The sequence below is a fragment of the Podarcis liolepis genome (genome assembly GCF_965112155.1).
Source record: "Podarcis liolepis genome assembly, chromosome: 3".
In the NCBI taxonomy this organism is placed as follows: Eukaryota; Metazoa; Chordata; class Lepidosauria; order Squamata; family Lacertidae; genus Podarcis; species Podarcis liolepis.
The window spans coordinates 84,915,933-84,938,024 of NC_139557.1; the positions used below are offsets into that span (position 1 = coordinate 84,915,933).

The window sequence follows — 22,092 nt, forward strand, 5'->3', positions numbered from 1 at the left end:
TAGAATGCCGCTCTCGCTTACGTTCTCTTCCAACGACGGCGGGTCGGGCGGCGTTAAGGGACGGATCTCGGGACGGGGTGCAGAACCACCGTTTCCAGCAACGTGTATGGGGTGACTTATGCAGCTGCGTATCTGAATAGACATAAGATTTGTTTCTTCTATGACACTAATAGGTTAGGACCGCGGTCCTCAGGAGCAGATTAGCCCGGATTTCCTTTGCTTAGAGAGCTATGGAGGTGCAGTTTGTTTGCTTCTTTCATCTATTGCAACTCTCGAAAATCAATTTAATAGAAAAGGAGTGCAGTTTAGCAATTGCATAGCTACACAAAAAAACCAACTCATCTCAGAGTAACAGTCTCAGATACACGGTACGTTTGCATGTATCTTCACACCGTAGAAATGCAAAATAACGAAGGGCTAAGTGCACTAGTAAAGCAGCAGAACTACAAATACCATCATGCAATCGGAACATATGTACTGAGCTCCTCCCCCATTCGTGCGAGGCTTTGTTTTCAAATAGTATAGCCACATCTTCATCTTTCTTTCAGGAACTTCCTCGATGCCAAGTCTCTGTTGATGGCAACGCATTGCATCAGTTGGAAGGGATTGCTCTCTTTAATACGGTCATTGCATCAGGTTGAGATGAAAGTTCAGGGCATGTTTTGTGTGGCTCAGCTGTTTGCTGTGACAACTACTCCATCCAGGAACTACTAAAAGTATATTTGCTTACTAAAACCGCTTTTAAGATAGGATAAAGGTGGTCACTGTGGGTGCTCTTGCTCAGAGAAGACCAACTGAAATTAATGAACATGACTAAATTAGGTCCATTAATTTCAATAGTCCTACCTACTCTAAGTAAAACTTAGTTAAATGTGATGCTTTGTGTCAGGTTAATTGTAATTAGGGCTATCCATAGCAAAGACACAATTATCATTTAAATAGCACTTAAAGAAATAACAACTGCTTTCCAAAATGTATTTAGTTCATTACCACAGTCCAATGAAGTAGTTTATTTCCATATAATCCAAATTATGATTATGTGTCAGGGGCAAGTGGGGGAAGAAAACATAATGATATAGGTGCTAGAATTTAATTAAGGTTTGGGGTGTCAAAGCTAATTTCCTTGGAATTAATAACCAGACTCATATGTACTTAAGATGTGTGTTAGAAGTTGCTAATCTGGAATTAGCACATGTAAAAGCTAGTTAAGTAGGCAGCTTCCTGGATTGTGCATTGGACACTGTAATCCTAGTAAAATCAACAGAAGTAATAAGCTAAATAAAAAGCAATTCAAGTTTCATAAAATGTATTTCATTTTATTAAATGGAGTAGAACCAGGGCTGGCACTAGATGTCATGAAAGTACAACAATTTGTGATTTTCATTAAAGTACTGTTGTATTTTTACTCCCAGAAAAAACGGAGTTTGTTGATTTTCAGTCTCTGGTGCAACATATTTTGATAATATGTATAACTTGGCTTGAGGCGGGGGCGGCATTCCCCTCAGGCAGTAAAACGTCTCGGGCCAACCTTGAGTTAAAAGGCGACCTTTCCTTTGGGTTGAAGAGCGGCGCGTCTACTGGTGCCACGATCTTCTTCCCCGCCCACTGACGTCCCTAAAAAGTTCCCATGATGCTCCGGGAAGGCGGCCATTCAAACCAGAGCGACGTCGGAGAGCAGAAAATGGCCGCGCCCGAAGCGAAGCAACGAGAAGGTAAGACTGGGCTTTGGGTTTTCGACGGCGGCCCCTTTCCTTCCCTTCCTTTGTGGGTCTCTGGGCCTTCGGCATCACCGCTACCGAGTGACGAGGCCGCTCCGCCTTCTCTCTCTTTCTGCGCAGCCGACTCCGGCTTGGAACTGCGCGACGCTCCTGCCGTTGCCGTGACTGTGGCGCCGGCGCCGCCCGTGGCTTCGGTTCCCGGCGGCGCCTCCTCGGTGTCTGTGGTTTTCCCCGGCTTCGTGACCCGCGAGGGCTGCTTCCGTTTCACCTCCGAGTTCATGAAGCACGTCTTGTACCAGAGGCAGCAGCTGCCTTTGCCTTACGAGCAACTCGCCTGCTTCTCCCGGAGGCAGTTTCCGAAATCCCCCGGCCAGGTGAGTTGAGGCTGTTCGCGCATACACGGGATCGCATCCTCGCGTTACACGCTGTGCACCCGGGGAAGCGCTGGCTAAGTTTTTCGCTTTCGCTTTAGGAGCATCAAACCGACACTGGCTCCAGGATGTTCACTTGTGTGGCAAAAAAGGTCTCTCTCGCACGGTTTTCCGCATGTTTTCAGAGACAAGAGAATGTCGGGGTTTTTTTGGGGGGGGGGTCGGCTATTAAGCCGCACGTGCGGATGTATTCAACTTCCTTTTCCTCATGCTTGCAACCACAAATACAAATTGGGATCTTCGCTTTACCTCTGGGTGGTTTAGACTTGGTTAAAAGTATTTCCTGTGTTCTAGAGTTCGCTCTAGATTCAGCTGCAGCTTATCTTGGTGGTTTCATATGGTTATGGCAAGTATTTGGGGGCAGCCTGTGCATGGTGATAACAACTTGTGCATTTTAAAGGGGATTTTAAAAATGGGAGCAATCAGACCTCATTAAACTCCCGATTATGATGCTAACAGGGTGACTAAGAGCATCACAAGCTAACTCGGATGCATTGGGTGAAAATGTACTTATGCTTTGAGGTTCTATAGGGTGGAGTAGCCTACCTCACTGATTATATGGGGGATGGATGCATGTGGTTGGATTCTTCATTTATTTTTGAAGGTTAAATCATATGGCTTTAATTACTAATAATAATTATTCTTAGGACTGGATTAATCAGGAGTTCTGAAGTAATGGGTGCTACTGATGCTGTGTACCTCACAAGGACCCACAAACAGTTCCTACTTCTTGGCATATGTACCTGCAACAATCATGTGCTGGAAAATGCAGTCTTACTGGAAGGAAGGAATAACTCAGTTGGTAGAGCATAGGGTTGTGCATTCCAGCCCCACGTTGGGCAAAAGATTCTTGCATTGCAGGGGTTGGAGCAGATGACTCTCGTGGTCCCTTCCAATTCTATGATTCTACTACTGTTTCATTATTATAAACTTTGATAATGTGCCTTTACCACTTTGGAGTCTTTACCATGGTGTCAATTGTCTGCTGTGGCTAGAGTTGTAATCCCCCAGAAGGTTCACAATCTGGAGGTACTCCTGGACCTACTTCTGCTACTAGTGGTCCAGGTAACCTCAGTGGCTAGGGCAGCCTTTTATCAGCTTCAGTTGGTAAGACAGCTGTGGCATTTCCTGCATCAGGTTAGCCTGACCAGTTAATCATACACTGGTAACTCCAGCTTGGTTTACTGCAATGCACTAAGTGGGGCTGCCCTTGAGGCTGATCCAGAGGCTGCAGTAAGTGCAAAACATGACAGTTGGACTACTTATTAGGGCAGAACAGCAGAATATGACCATTGTATTATGCCTCTGCGGAAGGAATTCCACTGGCTGCCAAATGGCTACAGAGCTTGCTCCAAGGTGCTGTTATTGGAGTGTGCATCCTACAGGTACCATTCTACCAGGTGGTCTGTGACACACCATGTTGGAATGGTGTCTTCAGTGTGGCAGCAGATGCTCTTTGAAACTCCCTCCCACTGCATATCAGGCAGCAGCTTTCTCCATTGGTGTATCAGTGCCTGCTTAAGAAGTTCTTCTTTCAACGTCCTCTAAAATCTTTATCCCAGTTGGTATCTACCCAGGACCTGAATTGATGTTATGTATATATATGTGTTGCTGTTTAAAAAACTATAAATATAAAAACAGTTTAACAGTTGCTTTGAAACTTTTTATATATGCAACAGTTTTATATATGTTACTTCATTGTAAATCACATCTAGATAGATGACTCATGGGAAGAGATTCATAAATAAAATAATAACAAATGATGTGGTGAGCTGGTCTGTAGTGAACATAGTATAACACACCATTATGACTAGCTCCTGGCAAAGAGATAAATCCTAAAATAAAGATTCACTGCTTATAATTAATGGCCATGAGCTTACTATGCACACATGATACTTCCTAGCATATAGGTAGTTGTAGTATTCTAATAGTTGTCCCTAATCTGCTAATATTAATAACAGCAAATTTAGCTATTATAGAAATGACTTACAATATGGCTAACCCCTGGCTAGCTTCGTACGTTAAGGTACTCACCAGCTACACCTTTTGGGCATCTTCTGGAGCTTAGAGATCTGATTGACTGGCAGTCGTTCTTCAGATTTGTACTTTTGGCCCCCTACCAGAGCTCCTTTAATGTGACAACTGAACTTGGAATGGCTCTTGCATTAATAGGGATATTATGCATTGCATGAAACATACTAAGCAGACAAAACCTCACATTTTCCAATTTTCTAAAGCAGCGTTTTGAACTCCTGCATTATATCTTCCTAGCCAAGGCTGCATCTTCTGTGTAACTTGCCTGTTGTATGTTTGTTGGTTTAGTATGGAACTGGGAACACCTGCTTTTATACTTGTTTTGACACCTTCCAAAGGACAGACATACTGTTCTCAAACCTGATCATATTCTGATGCAGATTTTATGGTGTGAGAGAAACTTTGGGTGAAATAGCACTACAGAAATACAGTATTAAGTCTTTGTTTTTATTGGGGGAATGAATTTCCATAATTTAATGGGTGCTGTGCAGCAGTTAAGAGAAAAGTGGTCACTGAAGACAAACCACCTTATTAGTAACTGGCTTATTTTATTTAAGTAGTGATTTTGGTATGTTATGATGATGACACTTTTTCTGGTTTGTTCTATATGTTATCAATTATATGCATAGACTTTGAGATAATGTGTGAAATAACTATAGTCAAGATTAAATATTGTTGTCTTTTCACCTAAAATATTGACATCATTTCAACCACCTTAACCCTCACAGGATGAAGATGTGGTCAAAAAAATCAATCCAAAAGATCAAGAAAGCAACAACAAGAGGTGTCAGCAAGTACTGAGTGAACTTGAAGGAATGTTTCAGCACTTAGAAAACATGTTCAGTTTGACGCTGGTCCCACGAGTTCTTATTCTGCTTGGGGGCACTGCTGTCAGTCCCAAAGAACTCTATGAGATCAATCTGCAAGGTATCTCCATGAGCAGTGCTGATGAGAGTCTGCAGACAGGAGCCTGTATTCGCAAGCTTTTCCGTTCGCTCTTCCTGGCAGATGTATTCAGCGAGCTTCAAGCCGTTCCCACTATGGGTGTCGTTGTTATGGTTCAAGGGCACCGCAACTGTGGTGTTAACTGGTTCAGACCGAAACTAAACTACAAAGTGCCAGCCCGAGGGAGGAAGTTGACGGTCAGCTTATCGTGCAGTCACAGCAAGAATACAGCCCTTTCTGCCAATCAGGAGATGAACTTTAACTTGGATGATTACATATGGTTTCAAGCTCCAGTGACAGTGAAGGGCTTTCGTTACTCTTGACAACGTTTTTAAGGGAGAATGCTTAAGTTCCTGTCTCCATATTGCTTTGTAATAAATCTGATCAGCTGCAGCCACAAGTTCCCCTCATTTGAACCTTTTTGCCAGACCCCTTAGAAATCTGTGGTGAGCACTATCATTCTCCAGAGTTAACTTCCTTTCAAAATGATGGAGCTTAGAAGCAGATCCACCTCAGATTATAGGAAGGGCCTTTGGGGAATTGATTCAAAAGGGAAAAGAGATTGCTTTAAGGCCTATGAAACCTATTACATGATACTTGAAATAGTTATACCAGCGGGGGAACTTCCTACACAATATTATATTATATTATATTATGGACTATGTTTACAGGTAGATAATTACAATGTTCATGAATTGCTTTGGATTCTGTGATTGTTCAAGAATCTGGCAAAAGCTATATAACTTTCTGCTTTTTCCTGTGTAATAAATGTTACTAAGGAGCTATTGTGGCCATAATTAAGAGCAGCACAAATCCCCTCAACACTGGAGGCCTAATAACTTTTAAAGTTGGTTTAGAAATACTTATCTGGTGCTACAGAGGTGCTTTGAACTACAACTACCATCCCTGACCATTGATCATGCTGGCTTCAGGTCCTGAGAGTTACAGGGCATGAGGAGGGCACTAGGGAAGCCTGCTTGTGAACAATGATTTGTCTGAAAAATTACAAGTTGGGGTGAGAACACTTTCTAAATTATGGAATGTAAAATAATGGAAGCCTTTTTGGCTGGAGAGTAGGGTACAAATGTTATCTCTCATATTGAAAAGCTCATTTTGCTTTCCTAACAGTTTGCGTACATGAGTACTCTGATTAAGCCTCCTCCTGTGTTTGTCTCTGTTAGTCAAAACTAGAAGCTAACATTGTAAATGTGCTCTTTTTGGAAAAGGCTCTGAAGCACAATCTTTGCTGTAATACCAGCTTCTATAAAGCTGCACAAGATGTTTTGCTCATCTTCTATTGCTGTGGTCAAAGTGAAGCTATAGTTTTGCCTTCCCCAACCTGGTCTCCTCTGGATGTTATTGGACTCCAGCTCCCATCAGCCCCAGCCTGCATACCCAGAGGTAAAGGATGATGTGAGTTGTTATCCAAAGCATCTACAAGGAATAAAGTTGGTATTGATGATGTAAAAGCAGGTGATAAGGCAGGTTCTCTGCTCATTTGCCACAGTGCACCATGACACTGATGTTCTTCATCAATGAAGGTAAACTGCAGGGTAGGGCTGGGGGGTTGGGACAACCACTGTTGGGCAAGCATTAAAAGAACTGGCATCTTGTTCCCAAACAATGGGCAACATTTTGCTTAATGTGAACATACCCACTATGAAGGGTCTGACGCTTTACACTGAAGTGAGCGAAGAGGTTAGTTAGTTGGAGAAGTGTGGCTTTCCTGAGGATAGATCCCTATGTGTTTAGGTGGGAGTAACATCAAAAGAAGCTCAAGACAGATGTAAAGATAATTGGATGTAATAGGTTTTCCTCAGTTCCCTAAGGAAATATTTTTGGGATGGGAAGCATGAGTAATAAGGATTTTCTTCTGCTTGGAACTTTTCAAGTTAAAGTTGAGACCTATGGGAGATCTAAGAACATATGTTACTTCTTGGGCCAAAGGCATTTGAGCTCCATTTAAACTATTATTTACAAAGCTGCTTGCTGCTTGCCTGTTCTGGGCCAGAAAAGTTGCAAACTTTAAGGGAGAGTTTCTCTAGTCTCCAGCATTATGGATTTTCTGACCTTTGGGACATTTTTGTATTGTGTTCTAATTGTTCTGGGAGAGGCTAAACAAACATCCTGCTTTTAAAAAATGCCTGTTGAAAGCTAACAGAAACACAAAAGAAGCTGCATCGGTTACTGTAGAACAAAATATTATAGCTACTGAATGTTTTTTTTTAAAACAACAACACTTTTTTCAGAGAAAATAGCATGGATTATGAGGAAAGTTGACTTGCCTTCTAAAAGACTGCCTATATAGTGGAGCCCAGCCCTTGACAGTGTTCCTAATCCTAACTTTACAGCCCCTACATACAAACCCAGTCGTAATCCACTATAATCTTACAATGCAGAACGCTGTGTTAAAAAGGTTGAGGAACTGTTTCTTCCCAATTGCCATATTTCCTTGAGGAAAATCTGTTGGGGGACTACAAGGCTGTTGTGGGTGAGGTTCATAGCCACTAATACACACCCTCATTCCATTCTCCTCCCTCTCTCACGCCACCTTTTCCCCTGCACAGCAGTTAAGCTTATACTGGCACCAGTGCAAGCTGTTTTTCACAAGGGGGGAGCTCCTTCCCAGCTGTAACTTTCTACCAAAAATTGTTGTCCTTGCATGGCAGTTTGCTTCCATTGAAGCAGCTAAAGCCTATTTTCTAAAGCATAATTGCACAAAGCATAATCCTGGGTGAGGCAGGACTGAAAGAGGAGAGGCTCCTCACCCCTGGGAAATGTATCTGTTTGATTTTTGTGAAGGTGAAATGAAATGTAAAAGGAATCTGTCTTGTAACAAATCTTGTAAAATCATTATAAGACAAGAACTCTACTACCTTGGCTTTAAAAAGAAGTTGCTTTAATGTAAACAGTGTCTTTTCCCTTTTTTCACACTACTTTGTATGGCTTCCACAGCTAGCCTCATAGAAAAATACTTGCCTACCCAAAACCTAAGGAGTACATACATGCTTTAAGTACTGTTTAGTTGTCGGAAAGCTTCCGACTTTTGGTTCATAGAGCTCTCTGCAATGCTTGTGCCATTTAATATTAACTTACAGGTGTTCCACCTTCTTCACAAACTGCCTGAAGTCTTGAGCTAAAAGTGCTGGTTCCTCAAAGGCAGCAAAATGTCCGCCCCGTGGCATGTAGGAATAGGTGACAATGTTCTTAAACAACTTCTTTGCCCAGGAACGTGGGATATGAGTAAGTTCACCAGGGAAGGCAGCAATACCAGTAGGAACATAGACTTCAACCCTGTAGCAGAAGATACCATAACTTCTCAAGAGCTTACTAGATAACATAGGAACTGCAAAACACTTTTTCTTAGTAAGCTTCACTGTGGCAAGTTAAGAGAACATGCTCTTCCATAGCCCACCCATTAATACATATTGCATTCTTTGTCTTCTCCAATTTTTTACCACGCATGCAAACTAAACTATGGCTGGTTCACTAGTTATAGCCGTTCCTGGACTGGGACAACCTGCCTTTATAACTCTTGTTCTAATAACCACATAACTGGATGTGGAAGCGTTCCACAATGTGGTCTATATGGTATGGGGTTTAAGTACCTGTTGAATCCTGCTATGAGATCTTTGAGGGAGGCCATGCTCAAGGTCTCTTTGCTGTGTAAGAGCAAAGAGATAGGGCCTTCTTGGTGGTATCCCATTTCAGAATGTCTGTCACCTAAGTGGATAATTTTCAGGAGTGCACTGAAGGCTCAGACTTTGGGGGCATAAATGTGAACTGGATTCCAATAGTGTCTTGTCTGCTGCATTACGGGAGTTGTATCTAGAGATGCACTCAAATGTTTTAATTGTAAGCTGCCCTGAGCTCCTATAGGAGAAATAATATAACTTTACTAGTGAATACTAATAATATATTGGCAGCCATGAGGGCTAAATAGTTCTCTTCTTGCAGATGGGTTCCAAGAGAGTTGGGTTTGAAAATTTTACTCCAGCTTTATAGCAACAATGGACCCTGTGATAGTTTTGGTAATTGGGAAAGAAGCCATCATGGACTTTGTTCTCAGTGAATCATTTAGACAACTTAAAACTTGGAGAACAATTACCTGATCTTTAGGCATGGCCAAAGAATTCCATAATGCTAGTTGGGGCTTTGTTTATTTCCTTGGAATCAAAGCATGTAAGATTTCAAAACTTGCTTTCAAAAGCAAATTTGTGTTTTGGAGGATATACTTCTGGATGTGATGAAACAGGAACATTGTGCTTCTATTATGTAACCAGCTATTGCTACTACCACCATAACAGCTATAAAAATGCCTTAAGACAGAAAACACAGCATTGCAGTGCAATGACTTCTCTTAAACCAGCTTCTGGTACCTCTTCCTTACCTGCTGTCAGGAGCATTCTGGGGATTCTGGGAAAGATTCTCCTTGTAAAAGCGCATTGATGGTACAATGGAGGAAGTGACCCAGTAAATCATGATATTGGTCAAAAGGTCATCAAGAGAGTATTTCCTAAACAGAGGAGTTTAAAGCATTGTCATAGTTTTACCATCATACCTTTGGTACTTGACTGCAATTTGGTCTACTAATGCAGAATAGAAAGTGAGCTAATAACATGCTACCTTTGGGGTGTGTTAAGAGTATACTGAGAAAAGCAGTAATAGGTTAAAAAAACAATGCCAATTTTATTGGCTGTTTGAGATGAGAACTCCCCTCCCCCTTCCTTAAAAGGATCCTCACCCCATTACACTTGTGGTACAGACCTTTCCAGACCTCCATTGTCCATGTTCCGGAATGATTTGTCTGTCCAGGTGGAGAATTTCTCCAGGATGTATGCAGCGAGTCCCACAGGAGAATCATTCAATCCACAGCCTAGATCGGGGAAACAGCATATTACCGTTTACATCAGACACTTGCTCCACCTCTGGCTAGGAACTGGGCCCTGCATGGGACTTGCTCAGAGATCAAAGTGAGAACTAAGGCTTTGGATTGCAACCAACTTAATGTCACATCATTCTGGATGTCTTAACTGCAAGGGCCTGGTTCTTCCAACTATCTAGTTAATCTGGCTGGAGAAAAAAAAAAGCATTTGGCTAGAAAAGTGGCCAGTGTGAGCACATGGGTTGCTGCTGACTTTCATCTATGGTACCTTGGAAGTTTGCTCTCCCCCCGCCACCTCCCCCCCCCCATGTAAGCCCATTACCAGGGGAGCTTATCGTGTGGATTTTGTTTACTTGCAGAGTTATTTTTGCTGTCTGTAAAAGTGGGGGACAGAGATCTGTGTGTGTGTGTACAGTAGTCTCGTGTAGATGTTACATTCCGGGGAGGGGCATAAATATGAAATCACATATAGCTGAAACAACACCTTGGAATTTTACCTGCCAGAGCAAGTGTGAGACCTTCCCAGAGCCCGGTAAGCAGGACAGAGAGCTTAAAAGCTATTTTTGTGCTGGGAAAACCTGGCATGGAAAGAGCTTTTGAGCTCTCTGCCTTGTGTGTGTTTAATTTGTGCAATATCAGCTGGCTGGCTACCAAGCATGTACATCTGTGATCATGCAGGTTAAATGCACATAAGTTGTAATCCTACTGTATTACTTTGCCCTTCCTCATTTGCTTCTGCAATTGTTGGCATCCTTCAGTCTCAAGACACTGGAGTCCACCTCTGGGGATGAAGGTTTCTAGGAGCCACAGGTGAGAGCTGAGTGCAGAGTGAGGACCAAAGGTGGACAAGCTACTCCAGAAGGAACATGATGTGTCCCCCACCAGTGCTACATCCCATATACCGTATTTTTCGCCCCATAAGACGCACCGGCCCATAAGACGCACCTAGATTTTAGGGGGGGGAAATAAAGGGGAAAAAAATTATTTCCCCCCCAGGTGCGCTGCGCTACACCAGGAGCTTGGGGCGTGCGGAGCTCAGCGCGCCCCAAGCTTCTGCGTGCCGGCAAGGTCTCCGCTAGCGTGGGAGAGCCGGGCGCCTCTCCCAGGGCTAGCGGACCCCTGCGCTAATCCAGAAGCTTGGGGCAAGCTGAGGTCAGCGCGCCCCAAGCTTCTGCGTGCCGGCAAGCAGTCCGCTGCCGCCCCAAGCCTCCCGCACCCGGCAGGAGGTCCCACGGGGTGCGCGAGGCTTGGGGCGGCAGCGGACTGCTTGCGCGCACCGAGAAGCTTGGCGCGCGCTGAGCTCAGCCCGCCCCAAGCTTCTAGGTGCGCGCAAGCAGTCCGCTGCCGCCCCAAGCCTCGCGCACCCGGTGGGACCTCCTGCCGGGTGCGCGAGGCTTGCAGACACTCGCCCGAAGCAGGAGGAGCCCTCCAGAGGGCTCCCCGTGCTTCGGGCGACAGGCTGCCGCCCCAAGCCTCGCGCACCCGGTGGGACCTCCTGCCGGGCGCGCGAGGCTTGCAGGCATTCGCCCCATAAGACGCACCCCGATTTCCCCTTCATTTTTGGAGGGGAAAAAGTGCGTCTTATGGGGCGAAAAATACGGTACTCCTCTTTTGCAATAGAAAGTTATAATTAATGAAGCCTGATTAATCCAAATCTGTATAATTTATTGCAGTTATTCCTATGTGCCTTAGCTAGTATAATTTCATTCTGTATGGGGGAGACTAAAATGCCTCTTTTTTCAGTGGGGCCTTCACAAAACACAGGATGATCAACAAACCTGCTGTGTCAGGCTTGGTGGCCTGGATGTGTAAGTAACCAGATTCTCGCAAAATTTCATACACGTGCTTCTCAAAGTATGGGAATAAACGACGTGCGTCTTCCCTGGTGAGGCCCACCAGCCATGGTACGTAGGCTCCCAGTAGTAAACCAACCAAGCTAATGTTACTGGTGAAAACCATGTTCAGATGAAGCCCTTTTACAGATCTGAAAAGAAGGCATGGAGAGTTTTCCTAAACTTTCTAGTAAATGTGCTTTGGCTAGCATTAGAGTCAGAACCAGCAAATATGGAAGAACAATGAGAAAATACTTGGGAGAAGTGACATCCAGGGAAGAGATATAATCATACCTTGTATACACAGGCAGGGATATATTGCTGTTATTTAATACTGCTTTTAATAGTGGTTCTTGTGCAAGCTGGCATTTCTCAGTTGCTTGCCATAAGTTCAATTAGGAGCAAAATCTGGATTTTCTTCAGAGCAGAAATTGATTCCTCATGTAGATGTAATCTAAAGCCTATGTTTCTGTTCTCAATTACTTCCATGAGTCCTGCTTTGACGACAAATGCTCATTATATTCTCCGACATCCTTCCTTGCAAACAAAAACCCTTGCAATGCAGTAGTCCAACCAAGTTGCATGAATAAAGATTATGCCTAGATAACCCCCTGCTTTATAACGTAAATGTAAGGTAAAAGTAAGGGATGCGGGTGGTGCTGTGGGTTAAACCACAGAGCCTAGGACTTGCTGATCAGAAGGTCGGTGGTCTGAATTACATGACGGGGTGAGCTCCCGTTGTTCGGTTCCTGCTCCTGCCAACCTAGCAGTACGAAAGCACGTCAAAGTGCAAGTAGATAAATAAGTACCACTCTGTTCTGGTTCGCCAGAAGCGGCTTAGTCATGCTGGCCACATGACCCAGAAGCTGTACGCCGGCTCCCTCGGCCAATAAAGCGAGATGAGCGCCACAACCCCAGAGTCGATCACAACTGGAACTAGTGGTCAGGGGTCCCTTTACCTTTAAGGTAAAAATAAAGGACCCCCTGGACGGTTAAGTACAGTGAAAGGCGAGGGAGCCGGCGTTTGTCCACAGACAGCTTTCCGGGTCATGTGGCCAGCAGGACTAAACCGCTTCTGGTGCAACAGGATGGAAACCAGGGCGCACGGAAATGCAATTTACCTTTCTGCCACAGTGGTACCTATTTATCTACTTGCATTGGCATGCTTTTGAACTGCTGGGTTGGCAGGAGCTGGGACAGAGCAATGGGTGCTCACCCTGTTGCATGGATTCGAACCACCTTCCGACCGGCAAGGCCAAGGGGCTCAGTGGTTTATACTACAGCGCCACCCACTTTACCTTTATAATGTATAGATATGCCACAGCCACTAATTTATGTTGAATGATTAGGATTATGCAATAGAGAGAAGGACCTCCACCACTTACTGTGGCACCATCTGGGCTATGTTTGTGGTGATCTTGGAACCCCAGTCTCCACCCTGCAGGTAATATTCCTGGAAGCCGAGTCTCTGCATTAGCTTGTGAAAGATTCGAGCAGCAGCCAATGAATCAAAGCCTATCAGTGGGAAGAAAAAGCATCATTAAAAGACATCTACCACAGCTTTTAATTAAAAGCAGTGCCCTGGAAGTCCCTCCTTGGTTTATCTGCCACTTACCCTGTTTGTGAGGGGCCTCTGAAAAACCGTAACCTGGGATAGATGGACAGACGATCTCAAACACCACATTTTCGCCACTCAGTCCATGACCAGCAGGGTCCGTAAGCAGTGGGATGATCTTATAGAATTCATAGAAGGAGCCAGGCCAACCATGCACCATCAGCAACGGCCTAGCATTCTGACCTTTCGGGGTGTGAGGTGGTTTCACATGGATGAAATGAACTTCAATTCCTGCCAGAAATCCAACAGACAAGTTTTAAGTGCAGCAGAGAAAGCTCACTGTGGAAAATGGGGCTGGGGTTGGTCTGAAAGGATTAATCCCATTACAGGATATATTTATGTGTAGTTCAATGGGGAAAGAATTCACCTTCAATGGTTGTCTTATAATGTGGGTACTGGTTGAGGATTTTAACTTGTTTTTGCCAGTCAAACTGGGTTCTCCAGTAGGAGACCACTCTCTGCAGATAGTTGGAGTTGAAACCGTAGTTGAAGGCAGCCCCTTCTAGGGGTGGTGTGTAGCGGGTCTGATCAAGACGCTGGTACAAATCCTACAGAGAAGAGAGAGAGAGAGTCCCCATAAAGAATACTTTCAAAAGTGAGGCATCCTAACCTCTATGAATAGTTCTTAGAGGATCAAAGGCTTTCCACTATATATTACGGGTGCACAAAGATTGTGCTTTCTATACGGCCCTAAGAAATATTACGCAAAACAGTGTTGTTCATATGGGTTTCTGGCTGGATAAAGACTTTGAGTGAAGGCCTCAAACTAAAATAGTTTTTATTAAACACAGATGAGAGAGGCTTTCATTTCATTTAGGAAGAATTATTTCTTTTGTACGATTGAGGAATGGGACGTATAGAGAGTGCTCCATGTCCTATAAAATGCCTGCCAAAACTGGGTATAAGATTCTGAAACAGTCAAAACACAGGAGAGCTTTCTCGTTGCTAGACAGCATAATTAATTTTGTTCCCAAGGATGCCATTTAGAAAATGTGACCCTCGAAACATATCTTAACATCATGAAAGATTTTTAAGTCCATTACAGAAAAGGGGCTGTTGCAATTTTTGAAGCTGTTTTGAACACGTCAATGATAGCATATTGCCAATATAAGCTATCAGGTGACAATTTATTAGTAGAGGTCTTCCCTCTCTTCTTCTCCTCTTTGGCAATTACTCATAAAAGAGTAATATTGTCTTCCATGAACATGGTCTTAACAGTGTGTCCATAGGTGACTGTGGAGGCCAATTCTGGATCCATAAATCCTTCCACAGTGGGGACATTGGTTTCTGGGCGGGAGTTGTTCATGGTGAGGGTTTGCCAAACATGCCTTCCTCTTAGCACGTTTCTTCCTTTCATCCTTAGTTTGAGCAACTTCAAAGTCCATGATACCTTTGGTAAAGCCTGTTCTCCAACTGGAGAACTCACAGGCCAGTGTTTCCCAGTTGTCAGTGTTTATACTACATTTTTTTTAGATTTTTAGATTTGTCTTGAGTTAGTCTTTAAACCTCGTTTGTTGACCACCAGCATTATGCTTTCCATTTTTAAGTTTGGAATAGAGTAGTTGCTTTGGAAGACAATACTCAGGCATCCGAACAACATTTTAATGTATTTTTAATCTTTGTTTTAATGTATTTTTAATCTTTGTTGGAAGCTGCCCAGAGTGGCTGGGGAAACCCAGCCAGATGGGCAGGGTACAAATAATAAATAATAATAATAATTATTATTATAATGACCACTCCAATGAAGTTGATGTTGAAGAATCATTGCTTCAACAATAGTGATCTTTGCTTCTTCCAGTACATGGGCATTAGTTTACCTGTCTTCCCAAGTGATATGCAAAAATTTTCAGAGACACCATAGATGGAATTTTTCGAGGAGTTGGAGATGGCATTTATAAGTGGTCCATGTTTCACAGTAAGGTTGGTAGTATAATAGCTTTGTAAACAAGCATTTTGGTTTCCCTGAAAATGTCCCGGTCCTCAAACACTCTGCACTTCAATCGGGAGAAAACTGCCCTTGTAGGAAAAGTGGAGGTCATCCTCTGAGTGTGCACATACTACATTGTCATCAGCATACTGAAGCTCTATGACGGAAGTTATGGTAACCTTACTCTTTGCTTTCAGGCTACTCAAGTTAAAAGAGCTTTCCACCTATTCGATATATGGTTTCTACCCCGGTGGGGAGTTCAGCAACGTGTAGGGCAATGTATAGAGGTCTTCCCAGCCCTCCTCCAACACAGTAATGCTTGAATTGCTAGGGTGATGAAACCTGACACCCTCCCCCTGTTTCAGCTAAACCAAAATCCTCTGCAGCCTTCTAAAATCAGATAACATGGCATGGCCACCTCAGGATCACCTGTAGTTCAAGTAATTAGTAGCTGGAGAGTCACAGTGATACAAAGCTTGCTTGCTAGCATAGTATCCCAATGACATAGGAAAACTGGCCTGGCCAGTTTGGGCTTTACCAGCATCCTCATCTGACCTAAAAAGCATGACTAACATGATTGGCTGAAAAGAAGGTAGGCAGCTACAGAACCGGAATGTGATCAATCCTTAGTGTAATCCTACTCAGTTGGCAGACTTACACACTCTCCAGCTCTCACAGGGCAGTTAGAAATTCAAAACACAATATTAAAAGCAGTTGAAAACAATCACAAAAATAAGCTGGGTCCTAAAAATATACATCTCAAGTGTCAAAAGCCAGGGTAAACGCGTTTGTACCATAAATTTTACACATAACACCCCCCTACCCATTTCCATCTTCTCTTTAGTACCTGGATTTCCTCCTCTGATGTCGTTACTTTGAAAGGTCTAATTCCTTTATCTTCTTCATCAGTATGTGGTCTCTCTCCAGAGCCCCACCATCCATCTCCCATTTCTAGGGTCTTCGTCCTCTGCCTAGACAGAAGCCAATATACTAGGAGGCCTCCACCTCCGAGCGCACAAGAAGCTGCAATCATGTTTTTCTGGGGTGTGTCATAAGACCTAGAAAGGCACCCAACATTTTGTGAGGCAAAGGCGGATAAGCAATCTATGTGTGCAAAAGAAGGATTACTTGCAAGCCTCCTTAGAAGCAAATGGTGGGTTTTCACTGAAATGCTTCTTGGTACAGTGGTACCTCAGGTTAAGGACTTAATTCATTCCAGAAGTCCGTTCTTAACTTGAAACTGTTCTTAACCTGAAGCACCACTTTAGCTAATGGGGCCTCCTGCTGCCACCACGCCACCAGAGCACGATTTCTGTTCTCATCCTGAAGCAAAGTTCTTAACCTGAAGCACTATTTCTGGGTTAGTGGAGTCTGTAACCTGAAGTGTATGTAACCTGAGGTACCACTGTATTTAAAATCGTAGCTTAGTAGAAATTAATAGGACAAAAAAAGTAGTTCTGAAAAAGCATATAATCAAAGGTTGTATATGCAAGTGTTCTTTAAACATTTTAATCACTCTTTTATGCTTGCATGAGGTAATAAACTGAAATTTCATTCTTTGTTGGGCTCAGCAGTGGCCCGAGAAATAAAGATTGGGGTACATGGAGACACAAAGAGGATTATAGGGCAAGATTTGGTCTATGTGTTAGGTTTCTGTAAAATAAATAATAGTATATTTTACATTAACGCTCCAATCCCAAACATATTTCAGAAGTAAACCCTATTGATTTTGATTGCATGAACTTTCAAGTAGACATGATTAGGATTGAAGCCTTGTTTTAATAATTTCCAGTTATCAACTGTACTTTTCAGGCTACAGATTATAACTGAATATGCATTTCATTCAAATAATCCCAGCGGTAGAGTGAGTGGGTGAATTACTTGTTTCGGGTGACTTGCTCCCCCCCCCCGCTCACCCATGCCACCTGTAATTTTGATTAGATAAACAAAGGATAGTAATTTGCACTGAGAGTTTCCAGGCACTATTGGTATTCTAAAAGTTAGACTAGTTGGAAGCTATTACTACTGCCATCCTGTCCAAATAGCTACTGTGTTTAAGACTGGGTAATGTGAAAGGAGCCGAATCATGTAACCCGAATGGGCATACTCTGGGAATATATTCCAAAGCGGAAAACTCAGTTTCAGTCCCCATTTTTTTAGCTTGGCATAATTGACGTGGGTGGCGCTGTGGGTTAAACCACAGAGCCGAGGATTTGCCGATCAGAAGGTTGGCGGTTCGAATCCCTGCGACGGGGTGAGCTCCCGTTGCTCGGTCCCTGCTCCTGCCCACCTAGCAGTTCGAAAGCACGTCAAAGTGCAAGTAGATAAATAGGTACCGCTCCGGCAGGAAGGTAAACGGTGTTTCCGTGCGCTGCTCTGGTTCGCCAGAAGCGGCTTAGTCATGTGGATCACATGACCCGGAAGCTGTACACCAGCTCCCTCGGCCAATAAAGTGAGCAACCCCAGAGTCGGTCACGACTGGACCTAATGGTCAGGGGTCCCTTTACCCTTTACCTTTAACTGTCAGTCTGGACCTGCGCTCTGGAGGCTTCACACGGCTATCCCTGAAGCCTTCGCAGCGCAGCGGGAGTTCCTGCTGCGCTCCGGAGGCTTCAGGTTCCTTTCGCTGAAGCCAGGAGAGTCTTGCTCTCCCAGCTTCAGCAAAAGGAGCCCGAAGCCTCCGGAGCACAGCAGGAGCTCCCGCTGTGCTCTGGAGGCTTCAGGCGGCTATCTCTGAAGCCTGGAGAGCAAGAGGGGTCGGTGCGCACTGACCCCTCTCCGCTCTCCAGGCTTCAGCGAAAGCAAGGCGAAGCCTCTGGAGTGCGGAGGGAGCGCTCCCTCTGCGCTTTGGAGGCTTTGCCTTGCTATCGCTGAAGCCAAGGAGCCTGCATTCGCTCGATAGGACGCGCACACATTTCCCCTTAATTTTTGGAGGGGTAAAAGTGTGTCCTATAGAGCGAAAAATACGGTACTTCATTTTGCCTGTGCCAAATCTTCCTGTATTCAGCTTCACTGGTTAACCTTGGATTTTAGTATTAGGATAGAAACTTCTCCCTATCTACTTTCTCTACACCAGGGGTGGCCAACTCCCAAAAGACTGTGATCTACTCACAGAGTTAAAAACTGGCAGTGATCTACCCCCTTTTTGGGGTTCAGGGCACAAATGTTGAGCTTCTTTGGGGGGAGCCAGTGATCTACCACAGACGTCCAGTGATCTAGCAGTAGGTCACGATCTACCTGTTGGATGTGCCTGCTCTACACCATGCAGAGTTTGATGTGCCTCTGCCCTTCCCTCCACCCTTAATCATATTTATTCCAAATTAAAAGCTCCAGATATTGCAACCTTTCCTCATTGAAGAGGTAGCTCACATTGATCATTTTAGTTGCCCTTCTCCAATACCGCCTTCTAACCCATCCTTATTTCTAAACTTTGTTCCATTCTCTTACGTAAACTGGGCTCCTGGCATGTGATTGTGGGTTGTACTTTGGCTCTTTTGCCAATGCCTCTCTGAAGGGCTACCCTTTGCCCCAGGAACAACAGTAACAAAAATCAAGCCTATTAATGCACATAGCATTTCAATTCCTGTCCGAGCACAATAGAGGAACCAGCAGAAGCAGTTAAGCAGTGCTTTTCTGAACATTCAAAATGCTTTGCACAATCTTCTTGCAATCCTTATGTCCTGTATTACCCTCATTTGACAAATGAGGTTTTCAACTGAGAGGCAATGATTTACTTAAGGCCACTTAGTGAGTTTGCGGCAGGAGAAAGTGGCTTTCCATGAAACCACCAGTTTGGGTACATATGACATAATGAGCAATTTTGCTACTAAGGGACACCTGGATTTCTGCAAACCAGGAACTTCCCCCTATTCTAAGTTTCCGAGCTCCTTAGAAGCAGAGTAGTCAGATTCTTGTTTATTTAAATCTCACAAGGATTTAGCTACTCAGAGGCCTTATCCTGGTAAGATATGGCGTTGATTCAGCACCAAGCAGCTTTAGTGGTGCTAATCTGCCTCAAGCAGGATCAGAACTTGATGGCTTTATGGAGGGGTCTGTCTTTCCAGCACTTCTTCTGCAAACAGTCCTAGGCTCCTTTCAGTCTGTCCTTTGGTACATATTTGAAGGGAGCTTTAAAAACAAAGTAGCCGTTCTACTTAACTATGCATTGAAATTAAGAGCTACCAACCTGATGAACACCCGCATGTGGATAAAAAGAATAAATTGGGGGGTGTTCCCACCCATGGGTGTATCCAGAGGGGCAACTGCCCCCCTACATCAAGTGAATAAATAAAAATACTTAACTAAAAGTAGAAACTGTAGAAAAATTTTGACAGACTTTTCTGAGCACTTGGGGTAAAAAAAAAAAGTAATTTAAAACAACTGTTGCTGAGACATTTCATTCAGAATCTGTTTGACAGAGCCAGACAGAGAATGATGACAGGTAGGTGTCATGCCCACCCCCTAACATAAATCTTGGCTACGCCCATGTCCGGACCTCTTTTCTATGTATGTTTATGTAGGAAGTAGGTATTCCAATCTACCTGAAACATGACTGTGATTACCTAACTGGGCTGGTAGCTATTCTAGTTTCATTGCTCCACAATAAAAATAAGGAGTTTGAACTGCCCTTTGCTTCTTAATTTCAGAGCACAGTGAACTGGGTTGGCTGCCCTGGCTTCACGACTCTACAGCCAGCATTCAGACCAGTCCCTCACCATTTAGCTTACAGCTAAATACCAATTCCAGCTTATCCCCCCCCCCATAAGCTCCCCCAAGAGCAGCGCCTGCTGCCTCCTCTTTACACTCACCTGACATTCTGCAGGATCTGCTGCCACATGTCTGCAAGATGGGCCTATGAATCAACAAGAGTTCAGCTTTGACCCACGGACAATGCCGTTGGAAAAACCTTCCTAGGTATGTACTTCCGCCTTCAACTGCCTGTTCCCTGTACTCCATTGAGTAACACTGAGTAAACAAAAAGATTACATAGTTTCCTACTGCCATCTACTGCCTAAAGGCATGTTTCCATGATGGCTAGCAGGACTGGTCAAATACGTACATTTTGCTGCCTTGAGGCAAGAGCAGCAAATGGCGCCCCCTGGCTTTCTCTTTTTCTTCAGTACTTATACCACAAATCCCTAGTGTGCTGCTAACACTATATGCATGTCTGAGACTGCCTAGATTTAGTTGACGTGACAGAACCTGTGCTATATATGAAAGGCAGGGATGCTCAAATGGCAGCAAGCTTTGTTGACCCTGGAGCTTCTGAAAAACCCTGGGTAAGACACAGAAATGGGAGTAGGTCTAATAAAGTTAACCAGCACCATGCTCACTTCTCTGGCACCAACATGTCCACAACCACTTGGAGCCACATCTCTCTGAGGTTCCTTATTTTTTGAAATACAAATCTGGCCAATCTGTTGCAATACAGAGCAACTGCAGTAAACCCCACATATAAAAATGGCTTTTCACATTGTGACCTCTCGTGATCACAATGCAGAACTGCTTTTGCTGAGTTTCATTGCAACTCATGCACCTGTAAGCATGTGCCCCCATTAGCTCTGAGGATGCCACAGCAACTTTACTCAGGCAACTATTGTGGAAACAATAAGACTTTCTGTAAATCCGCTTCAGGGAGAATTTTTATTCTTAAAAGGCTTTAGCCACTTCACTGACATTATGAAAACTCATAAGATGTCTCCTGGAACCGGATATCGCGTTAAAACGAAACCCAAACACGCATTTACTTTTCAGATAAACAGTGAAGCTTTCCCAGTTTACCTGACACACTGCTGCTTCTCCTTTCCCCTTCTAAAGGTAAAGGTAAAGGACCCCTGGACAGTTAAGTCCAGTCACAGGCAATTATGGGGTTGCAGTGCTCATCTCACTTCAGGCCAAGGGAGTCAGCGTTTGTCCACAGACAACTTTCCAGGTCATGTGGCCAGCATGACTAAGCTGCTTCTGGCGCAACAGGACACTGTGATGGAAACCAGTGCGTACAGAAATGCCCTTTACCTTCCTGCTGCTGTAGTACCTATTCATTTACCTGTACTGGCATGCTTTTGAACTGCTAGGTTGGCAGAGCAACAGGAACTCACCACCCTCGTGGGGATTTGAACCGCCAACCTTCTGATCAGCAAGCCCAAGAGGCTCAGTGATTTAGACCACAGCGCCACCCGCATCCCATACTTTCCCCTTCTACCGCCTGCTAAGTGGCAGTGACCAACAGGACAACAGGAGACAGCCCTACATACTGTCTGCTACTGCTCTTCCCTAGGAAATGGAAACAGTAAATTTATCAGTAATAGCCGTGTTTGCTGGGCTAATATAATCTGAGTGGATTAATTCTGACAACACAGTTTACGAAGGAAGACTACACCATCTGGATAGATACCAAATCTTCCATATGGAGTGTTCAAATTGAATTATCCCAACTAAGCTGCTCAAAGGGACTTTTAAGATTATTGTTGTTTTTGCGTAATAATCACTGAATTGTTAGCCCCCCCCCTTTTTTTGCATAGGATCCAGACAGTGTTTCTCAGGTTTTGTTTTTCTGTTTAAAGATGTTGGATTTTCCAAGTGTTCAAATTATAATATGTTATCCAGTTTCTTGTGTTCTATGTCAGTGCGGGCAGTCACGTTCTCCAGGCACTGCATAACGCAATGGCTATTGGATCCACTATACTGTGATAAAAAACAGTGATG

At 44.0% G+C, this 22,092-nt stretch overlaps 2 protein-coding genes across 3 annotated transcripts; one reads left to right on the forward strand and one right to left on the reverse strand.

Moving 5' to 3' along the window:
• Positions 1-9: 9 nt before the first annotated feature.
• Positions 10-8,037, forward strand: MAD2L1BP (MAD2L1 binding protein). 2 transcript variants are annotated; one of them, XM_083497115.1, is made up of 4 exons: positions 10-111; positions 1,413-1,712; positions 1,839-2,092; positions 4,912-8,037. In XM_083497115.1, exons 2-4 carry the CDS (start codon positions 1,628-1,630, stop codon positions 5,449-5,451), a joined length of 879 nt encoding a protein of 292 aa, XP_083353241.1. In that variant the 5' UTR covers positions 10-111; positions 1,413-1,627; the 3' UTR covers positions 5,452-8,037. The 2 variants fall into 2 exon arrangements, with proteins under 2 accessions (XP_083353241.1, XP_083353240.1); XM_083497114.1 differs by having other exon boundaries at positions 94-111; positions 549-1,712.
• On the reverse strand, positions 8,006-20,354 carry LOC310704095 (epoxide hydrolase 1-like). Its single transcript, XM_083497105.1, has 9 exons — positions 20,196-20,354; positions 16,235-16,445; positions 13,828-14,008; positions 13,461-13,691; positions 13,231-13,360; positions 11,792-11,997; positions 9,896-10,004; positions 9,519-9,644; positions 8,006-8,422 (listed from the first exon to the last, which is right to left on the reverse strand). Exons 1-9 carry the CDS (start codon positions 20,222-20,224, stop codon positions 8,221-8,223), a joined length of 1,425 nt encoding a protein of 474 aa, XP_083353231.1. The 5' UTR covers positions 20,225-20,354; the 3' UTR covers positions 8,006-8,220.
• Positions 20,355-22,092: the final 1,738 nt, after the last annotated feature.

Excerpts from the sequence above, each read along its gene's own strand:
- LOC310704095 (XM_083497105.1), bottom strand. The coding sequence starts at position 20,224 with ATGTGGCAGCAGATCCTGCAGAATGTCAG. Across the intron at positions 14,009-16,234 it reads CATCAGAGGAGGAAATCCAG|GATTTGTACCAGCGTCTTGA; the intron begins GTACTAAAGAGA and ends TCTTCTCTGTAG. Across the intron at positions 11,998-13,230 it reads ATAGCCCAGATGGTGCCACA|ATCTGTAAAAGGGCTTCATC; the intron begins GTAAGTGGTGGA and ends CCTTCTTTTCAG.
- MAD2L1BP (XM_083497115.1), top strand. The coding sequence starts at position 1,628 with ATGATGCTCCGGGAAGGCGGCCATTCAAACCAGAGCGACGTCGGAGAG. Across the intron at positions 1,713-1,838 it reads CGAAGCGAAGCAACGAGAAG|CCGACTCCGGCTTGGAACTG; the intron begins GTAAGACTGGGC and ends CTTTCTGCGCAG. Across the intron at positions 2,093-4,911 it reads TTCCGAAATCCCCCGGCCAG|GATGAAGATGTGGTCAAAAA; the intron begins GTGAGTTGAGGC and ends TAACCCTCACAG.